The sequence below is a fragment of the Octopus bimaculoides genome, chromosome 8 (genome assembly GCF_046866305.1).
Source record: "Octopus bimaculoides isolate indiv1 chromosome 8, ASM4686630v1, whole genome shotgun sequence".
Lineage (NCBI taxonomy): Eukaryota > Metazoa > Mollusca > Cephalopoda > Octopoda > Octopodidae > Octopus > Octopus bimaculoides.
In genome coordinates this window covers 62,141,848-62,152,133 of record NC_142935.1, presented here as the reverse complement: position 1 = coordinate 62,152,133, position 10,286 = coordinate 62,141,848, and the positions used below count along the sequence as shown (strand labels likewise).

General features: G+C 37.0%; 1 protein-coding gene across 2 annotated transcripts in view; it reads left to right on the top strand.

Annotated features, from left to right (window-relative positions):
- The first annotated feature begins 427 nt into the window (after positions 1-427).
- The window catches only part of LOC106876126 (G protein-coupled receptor kinase 5), a 378,987-nt gene continuing 369,128 nt past the window's right edge, over positions 428-10,286 (top strand). Inside the window, exon 1 of one of the 2 annotated variants that reach the window (XM_089356590.1) lies at positions 428-1,805. In XM_089356590.1, coding sequence (XP_089212716.1) covers positions 1,754-1,805 — 52 coding nt within the window. In that variant the 5' untranslated portion in view covers positions 428-1,753. The remainder of the gene's footprint in view (positions 1,806-10,286) is intronic. The other variant, XM_089356589.1, reaches the window with a different exon arrangement.

Genomic DNA, 10,286 nt, shown 5'->3' with positions numbered 1-10,286 from the left:
AGGAGAGAGCGAGATTGGCTGAGAAAATAGAGAAAATGAGAAGAGAGGAAGAGAAAAAGAGGGCAGAGGGAGTGGGGAAAAGAAGGAGAAAGTGACAGCGAGGAAGAAGAACGAGAGGAAAAGAAACGGAAAAGACAGAGAGGAAGAAGAAAGTGAGGAAGAGAGAGGGGATGAAAAGAGGAAAGAGACAGGAAGACATTAGAAAGAGAGGGGGAGGAAATGAAGTGGAAAGTGACAGGGAGGAAGAAGGAAGTGAAAGAGATGAAAGAGAAGAGGAGACAGAGGAAGAAGAAAGTGAGAGAGATGGGGAGAGAAGATAAAAGAGATAGAGAAGAAGAAAGTGAAAGAGAAAGAGAGAAAAAGAGACAAGCAACAGAGAGAAAGAAGAAAGAGCGAGAGAGAAGAAAAGAAAGAGAGAGAGAGAGATGAGAAGAAAGTGAGGGAGAGCGAGAGGAGAGAAAGAGAGAGAGATAGAGGGGGGGAAGAGGAAAGTGATAAAGAAGAAAGTGAGAGAGAGGAAAAAAGAGGTAAGCAACAGAGACGAAGACAGAGTGAGAAAGGGAGGAAGAAGAAAGAGAGGAAGAAAGGAAGAGGAAAGAGAAAAATATTGTGAATCAAGTGAGAGAGAGAGGAGGACGAAGAAGAAAGTGTGAGAGAGACAGAGAGGAAGAAGAAAGTGAGAGAGAGAGCGAGAAAAAGAGAGGTAAAGAAAGAGGAAAGCAGTAGAGAAGAAGAAAGTGAGGGAGATTGAAAGAGAGAAGAAAAAAGAAAGAAAGAAAGAGAAAGAGAGAGAGCGAGCATTAACTGAAGCTCTTCGACTTGAACAGACGTAGTGAAGTGTAAACAAGTATGAACTACCACCACCATCACTACTACAATTATCACAACTACTAACAGAAATAGTAGTATTATTTATTATACTATTACTACAACTACTACTACTAATAATGTTACTGTAATGCTGTGTCAATGCAGCCATTTTGTTTGGTCCTCGATTGTATAGTACTGTTGTTGTTAGTACGTTAGTGTCTATCTATCTACCTACAAGCCTCTCTCTCTCTCTTTCATAGTGTATCTGTTATATCTGTATGTTCTATATAGACACATCTAGCACGCTTTCTATATATAAATCTATCCCTTTCTATCTCCAGCTCTCTCTCCCCTTCTCTCACTTCTTTCTCCTCTTTCTCTTTCTCTGACCCCCGCCTCTCTTTCTCTCTCTCTCTCTCTTTTCATATATCTATCTATCTCTCTATCTCTCTCTCTCTCTATATATATATATATATATACACGCATATACGTGTCTCCCGCCATCTCTCTATCTTTCACTCATACTTTCCCTCATCCAAAGAGCGACAGAACTGATTATCTGAGTGAGTGGGAGAGAGAGAGAGAGAGAATGTCAGCTTCTCTCTTCTCATCTTAGAAGAAATAGTAGCAATAATAGTATTTCTACTAAGACAGTAGTAATAAGTAATAATAATCATAACAACAACAACAATAATAATAATAATATTAGTACTACTACTATTACAACTAATAGTAGTAGCAACAGCAACAGTAGTAATAGTAGCAGTAGTAATAGTAGTTGTTGCAGCCGCAGCAATCGCCACCGCCTTACCACCACCACCACTACTGCTACTGCTAACTAAGTAAAGCTCGAAACCCTCCAGCAGTACGTACAGCCAGTAAGTTGTAGTCTGGCGAAATCCGGGGGGCCTTTAGGACCTCCACTGGTCTATTGCCATACTAAATGGAACTGGAAAATATTGTTGCGAATACGGTCTATATAAAGGCACGAGAAGGTGAGTACAAAATTCTTCTCTTACCATTTTATACATCGACCAACACATATTACATTATACATACATATATGTATGTGTATACACAGAGAAAGCGAAATAAGACTGGTTTCTGACTCAGTTCTTACATCAATGACTCTTTAAAATTATTTCCTGTTTGTTGTTCCATATATTTTTTTTGTAGTTTCTAGTCTGTCGAAGTCTTATCACTTTAATATTTTTATCGTTATTATCTATATCTTAGGTGTGAATGTCCATTCGTGGCCTCCACCCCAATTCTATATTCTATGTACTGGCTACATATTTTCTTCTACCCTCGTTTTTAATACAAACCCTCTCTCATGTCCACACACACACACAATATACGTAGGTCTATTCTTACCTACTTAGCTATTTATACATATGTACACACCTCTGTTCTTCCATTCATACACCGATCTCGGTACCACATCCTTCCATTCTACCAAATTATATACCCGAACAATCTACCATTTGGTATCTATCTATCCCTCTCTATCTCTTCTATATATGTATGTATTCGTCCGTCAGTCCATCCTCTTGTCTCTCTATCAGTAACCTACCTATCAGTTTCTTTTCAGTCTATCATTTCAGCTTGGCTATAATGAAATAAATCTATCATATTTATTCCCCACCTACATACATACCATCAATATACATTCACATACTGTTTAGAAATCCATTTAAATGTTCACCATGTGTTTTCTGTGACTATATGTAATATATATCTGAATATATATATATTTTATATACGTATATACATATACACACACGTACATATACATGGATGTTGACAGCTGTAGGCGTTGGACCATTATCTCATTTAGCCTCTCTACCTCTCTTCCTGTCTTTTAAAACCCTGGAATAATATATTAACTATTTTCCTGTCACACTACACACGTTATAAAACATATACCGTATCCATATATACACTGCACGCGTTATAAAACATACACACACACGCATCTATGTTGAGGCATGTTGTCTCCCGTAAGAAGTTTAATTTTTTAATTAAAAATTCAAATGAAGAGTTTTGACGGTTTCTCTTTGATTATGATATTTATTTCACGTTTTGTAATTCGAATAAAATTATATAGTATGTATAACAGACACATACGTATATCTCTATGTATATATACACGCTGTCCATAAGACTTGTTAACGTGAAAAGAGCTTCCTGGTCGTGTTTTTTTCTGCTGTCTCTATCTTCTCTCACTCTATCTATTATATATATATATATATATATATATATATATATATGCGCACACATGCAGCTCTGTATATTATACATTTAAATAAATGTATGTATATAATCAACTTCCGTTTCTTTAGTGATTACAAGTGCTACCCTTCTTTACTCGTTTTCCCCTCACGTGTATGTAATCATGTATATATAGATGTTTGCGCGCACATATATATATATTTGTATGTGTGCAGTCATATAGTTTATTCTTTCTTTTTCAACGTCTCTTTAGTACTTCACATTCATTGTATGTGTGTAGAAACACATCCGTTTAAATTGCACACACACGAATGTATATATATATGTATATATATATATATATATATATATATATATATATATATATATGTATATATAAAATGGGTGTGTGTGTATGTCTCCATTGTCCTATGTTTGTGTGCATGTGTTATGTTCGTATGTAAAAGAATGTCACCCGTTTACTGTTCTGATACCCATGTTACAGTCGCATTCGGGAATATCGTGTGTGCGTGTGTACATATACACACACACACAAATAAATATATATACACGTGTCTGTGTGTGTGTTAATGTATGTATGTGTATGTATATATATATATATATATATATATATATGCACGTATGTATGCATCTGTTTATATGTGTGTGTATGTAGGGCGAATAAGCTTTATTTTTCCCGAAATGTAAATTCACCAGTTCTGCTATCATTCTCAGTTCGAACATCAGACTACTTGTTTGAATGCCATAAATGACAGAATCGGCGGAGCATCATATTCATTGACATACTATTTATATTTACCTCTCTTTGCGATCTAAGTTCGATTCTCGCCGTGGTCGACTGTACCCTTTTTGACTTTTTTTTCCTTTCGTTTCCGATCTTGAATAGTTTATCGAGGCGATTCTTCGGTATTGGTGTCTAGGGTATCGGTATGAGGAAAACGACGTCATTCATTTTCTTTTTCGGCCTAGCCTCTTTATCTATGTCATGAGGGAAGGTTGTGTGTGAATGCTGTCGTCTACCAATACCGAAGGATTGTCAATTTGACATCGGTGGGATTCGAACTCAGAGCGTAAAAGGCTGTAACTAAATATTACAAGCATTTGTCTGACCCTCTAACGATCTCTAGTCGTCCACCCTCTATAAACCAAAGTACCCGTTGTTGATTAGTCTGAGGTTAGCTCTGATCAAATTGACACACCTATATACATATCTTGTTTCAGCCATTGGATTGCGGTCAGGTACCGCCTTGTTGTGTTTTGTCGAACAAATCGACCTGACTACTTGTTTGTTTTTAAAGCCTAATACTTATTCTTTCGGTCTCCTGTTGCCGTACCCCTAATGTTAACGGGGACGTAAACAAACCATCACCATTTGTCAAGCGGTGATAGACACACACACACACAGTTATATACGATAGGCTTCTTTCAGTTTCCGCCTACCAAATCCGCTCACAAGGCTTGAGTAGGATGGGCTATAGTAGAAGATACTTGCTCAAGGTGCTTCACCGTGGGACGAGAGTGAACCCGAAACCATGTGGTTGGAAAACAAGCTACTTACCACACACACAGTACTTTATCCATTGTCTTTTTAATTTAAGACAACAGTGCGATTTGAAGGACATTTGGCTACTGTTTTCAGCAAACCAACAGGCTGGGTAGATGTAACCTCTTTTTTTTTTAACTCGGGAAAGACTTCCTCTTGCACCCACCCCTATAATTTTTTTTTTTAATATTACACATGGTGGAAAATTTATTTTCTACCATGTTTTATAATAATAATAATAATGATGAGAAAGTCATGAAAATTTAGAATCTCTGTGTTATGTGTATTCATACCACCTCGCCCGGACTATGTGTCCGTATTAAATCTTTGACCTGTTACTTCGTTATTCATATGGAGGGAACCTATCCGTGACTTCCTTGTTCATCCCTTAAATCACACGGCTTCCCTATCTTGTATAAAAGAACATTTTGAATAATATACTTCCGAGGTCGACTCGATCAGAGCTGACCAGGGGCTAAACAACTTGTTGATGTCGAATAAATCTTGTTTGACACGGTCTCCACGTATGCGGTTGCGCTCCATGCTAGAAAGAGCAGACAAATCTTCAAACTACACTTACTGTCTTATAACAGATGGACTATATTGAAATATGTAGTCCTAGATATACAACGTCCAGTAAAAAAAAAAACAAAAAAACACAATGGTAAACTTGAAGCTAAACAACCTTATGTGAGATTGTGGTGGCGGCGTTGTCGTCGTCGTCATCATATCCGCTGTCAACCACAACTCTTGTGTGTCAAGCAAGACTCCTTCGGCTTTGTCATTCTTTTGTGTGAGTCTTGTTAGTCAATGCTTGCTTACACTGAAATTCATCTTTTTCGAACGTCTCTCTCTACTAAACTTCACTGGCTAATTGTGTGTGTGAATGAGTGTGCGTGTATTTATGTTTGTACGTGTGTGATAGTGTGCATATATATATGTGTGTGTATAGTAAACATACGCACGTATAGAGTGAGTGTCGCTTTTAGTGATCATATTATTTCGGGTAATAATAACTGCTTGATAATAACATTTAGCTGAGGATACAGCACCTTGAACCTTTAATTGTAATTAGCGGGAAATTTTATATTCTTCTTGCAGTGACTCACTAATTTTAATCAGTACAACTGTCTACTCTTTTACGTGTTTCAGTCATTTGACTGTGGCCATGCTGAAGCACCGCCTTCATTCGAACTAATCGACCCTAGGACTTATTCTTTGTAAGCCTAGTACTTATTCTATCAGTTTCTTTTGCCGAACCGCTAGCTTACGGGAACGTAAACACCTCAACATCGGTTTTCAAGCGATGTTGGGGGGACAAACAGACGCACAAATACACACACACACACACACATATATATATATATATATATATATATATACACGACGGGCTTCTTTCAGTTTCCATCTTCCAACTTCACTCACAAGGCTCTTTGGTCGGCCCTAGGTTAGAGTAGAAGACACTTGCTCAAGGTACCACGCAGTGGGACTGAATCCGGAACCATGTGGTTGGAAAGCAAGCTTCTTACCACACCGCCACTACATTAAACGTATGTATAAGTTGTAAAAAAAGTATCAAATTGCTAAGTGACATTTATTTCTACTCTTTTCAAATCTCGCCGATATCAACTTTGCCTTTCATCCTTTCAGGGTCGATAAAATAAAGTAGCAATCAAGTCCTAGGGTCGATGCAATCGACTAACCCGCACCTCCTCACAAAACCACTGACTTTGTGCCTATTTCATAAACTATATTGCCTCGGTGTTTGTACATAAATACACGCACATACTAATGGTAAGAAGCTGAATCAAGCGCTAAGATTGATGAATCTTGTACAATCTTCGACAATCTAGTTAGTAGTGCACAAAAATAAAATTCGTAGCAGTATAAATATAATGTATTTGGGTTTGTCGTTGATTATAACCACTTCATGAAAGCTAGTATTGTAATAATCAAAGCTCGGCTTGCTAGAAACAATTACCAAATTCCTTCAAATCACACCTTCCCGCCTTAAAATAAAACGAATCCATTTAGATGACGAGATCGTCATGGAATGCTTATAAGTATAGAATATGAGGACTGACGTGGGATTTATACGTCGAAAAAGCTAGCATTATACCTGCAGCAAATATTTATATTCGCAGTGTGTCAATGATGCGAAATTTAATCCACTGATGAGACCTCATGTCATTTGTACAGTATACTGTAGTCGCTGTAGCTAGTCACACAGCTAAACTGATTTATCGACCATTGGAGAATGAATAAAATTAAAAAGAACCGGCATTATTTTGGTCAATTCTCTCATGCAATATGGATCCGAAATGTCCGAAACAGTTCGTTACATTTAAATAGATACCATATGATATAAGGGCTCAAGATTCTCAGATTTGAGTTCGCTTCCAATCATATTTTAACATTAAAGTAATTGCTGGAACATTGTGCAGTTGTTTTTGACACCTCTCAAATGCTGATATTGATTTCAGCTTCAATGTGCAACCGGTATTTTTTTAGGCGAGGCCAAACTATCTTTATTGTGAGCATCCTGCCGTAAAAATTGAAGACTTGGAAGACATGTAGTTTGAACTGATTAGAACCGTGTGTATGGGTTGGTGGAAAATGGAAATTTGGTTGCTTTATTGATCGAGGGGTTACGTAGAAACCCCTCTCCCACTTCGTTCAGTTGTCAGATTATTTAGCTGAAGGTTAGCCTTGATCGAACGATTATTCAAAGACGTTCTTTTGGTGAACATGTCTTCTATATCGTGAACCGCATTATCCGATATGGGTTAAAATGCAGCTTACAGTCGTAAAATAGTAAAAGTAAATTGTCCTTATAAAATGAAAGTATAATGCGATCGACACCGGAGGTGACGACAAAGATCCTGTAATTTCAAATAAACACGATGTGACGTACCAATGTATCCACTAGAAAAAATATAAATATATTTAATATAACATTAAATTCGTACATATGTTTTATATAAGATGAAAACAATCACATTTACAGGAAAGCATATAACAGTCATTGATGCACGAAATGAGATTCGTAAATAGTTTTTCACGATCTCTAAATTTGTTTCACCACACATGTTCATGAAGATATGATGTAAATAAATTCTAAGTATTCCCACATTGATGCCTATTTTTCTTCTTGACGAACATCAACTAACCTCCTATAGTCTGTATGGATGCTGTCATCGTTTGGATAAACAAAATTGGGTGAATGGTTGACAACTTGTATTGAAATTGCTGAGACCCACATAGGGAGCCCACCCTCGAATATCAAACGTGTTTCACGAAAGTTTGATACATCACTGTCGTCACTTTCGGTTTATATCTCAGTTTACTTTCATTTTTTAGGGACAATTTTCATTTATGCATTCTGACCCCGATGTCCCTGCCCACTTTTCTGTAAACATTATAACGTGATCTGAGGGAGACTTGGCTGCTATTTTTACTATGTCGTGAGACCACATATGTCTTCACTTAACTTGTCAAATTTGCTTTGTGAGCAGACCCATGAACAAAGGTAATTCAAACCGTTTCTGAGACTTTGCATCAAGGACTACATCGTGCATGGTTTTCTCTTTTAAGACTGTAATGTATGATTTGATGTAGATTTGGCTGCTATTTCTCGTAAGCCAACCGATCACTTACGGGTTCTCACGTTTTCATTTTGTTTTGATGGGCGTCCTCAATTGGATAGTAAATTACCAACTAACATCATCCGTGACCCGATTTCAATTCTTAATTAACAATCCAATGCCTGACGTCATTGGTATTAATAAAGGCGCGGACACTTCATAAAGAAATATTTGGAGCAATATGTTGTTCAAGTACCAGCTTAGTTACGGAAGCATTTCAGTCACAAAATCAAAACAAAATAACTGTCATTTTCTTGTGTGCCATTCACCGACCTTTTGATCAAAGATCTGTTTTTTATTTGTTTTATTATTACTCTTTATTTAATATATCTAGCGTCGCATGTTTGTCCTTGCTCACCTTTAATCGAGTGTACTTACGTTCAGAGGTATCCCAACCGTGACTGTCCTGTCTATTAATAAGACTTAGTGTATTAGCTAATGGTATGCGTGCGTGTGAGGTTTTTGAAGACCATAGCGTATAATTTTAGGGAGATTTAGCTGTTATTTCTAGCCAATCGAGTCACTGGGTTATTTATTTATATCTGCTCTTTCGTTGATAGTCGTTAAACATGTGCTCAACTCCTTATTCGTTTTCGAAACCTGCTTCTTCACACTTTGCATGTCCAGCGCTGACTAGGTGTCGATCCTTAGTTCATTAAAGTGAAGACCTCTGTCGTTATTTATTTTATTTTCAAGTACCATATTGCTAAAAACGTGATTCAACATTAGTAGTTTTGTGTGTGCGTGTGTAAAACATGGAGTTGTTTAAAACAGGGGTTTTCAAACTGGTCCGCAAGGACAAGACAGGGGGTCCGTGGACAGCAAATACTTTTTATGGGCAATTTGATTTTATATATGGTTTTTAATCGAAATCTTTTAATTGACAATAAACCTATTTGTTAAATACTGTTAAATAAATAAATGTAAAAATATGTTATTTTAAGCAAATATGTATGTATAAATTTCATAACCGTTTATAAGGGGGTCCCTAAGGTAAAGCCTGAAATATAAAGGGGTCCGCAAGTCAAAAAGTTTGAAAACCCCTGGTTTAAAATATACGTATCAATAAAAATAGTGTTTTTGTATTCAGTGAATATTGTGGTACATGACAATATTGTAATATTTTTATCAGGCATAGTTGTGTGGTTAAAGTAAATCGCTTTGCGAACACGTGGTTTCGGGTTCAGTCCAACTGCGCGGTACTTTGAGCAGGTGTTTTCTACAATAACCCCTAGTTGACCAATGCCTTGTGAAGGGAATTTGATAGTGGGAGCTGTGGGATCCCGTTGTGTGTGTGTGTGTTTTCCCTCACACTTGACGCTTGACGACAGGTGATGGTTTGTTTACGGTCCCTGTAACTTAGCAGTGCGAGTGCGGAAAAATACCACCAACAGAATAAATGGCAGATTTCGCAAAACAAAAATAAATAAATATACTAGAGTACTGGGGTCCATCTGTTTTACTAAACCCTCCAAGGCGGTGCCCCAGCATGACCGCTGACTAATGACTGAAATAAAAAAAAAAAAAGATCTATTACCGAGTGATACACGACTGGGTTATTCATGCCTGTGTACCCACCACATCTTCCTCATTTATCTTTACAATACCGAAGTGGGATCTATTTCAAAACGGGGGCACCAGTATTTTCTTAACGAAACACTAACGAAACACTTTGAAACTTGGGACACTGGTAGAATGTGTCATATAAAACATCTTTTACTCTTAGTCTTCTTAACAAAAAAATGTACATCGCAAGTTATTCCATGTTAAAGTTGTCGTATTTCTGTAATTTCAACCAATCACTGACGTCTATTCAGCTGAATAGAGTTACTGCTGGGCGATCATAAAAATGTTATTCCCTGTGACATATTTCATCCGGTTTAATCGTAATTTATACACATATATTGTTTATATAATAAATTACGCTGTGCGTATCTATGTGTGTAACAATTTTAGAGTTCGGATTCTAGAGTTAGGGTTAGTTTTAGGGTTAGGGTTAACAGTCTAGTTAGGGTTAGGGGATTAATACGATATACACCGTTACAGCGCTAACTGTT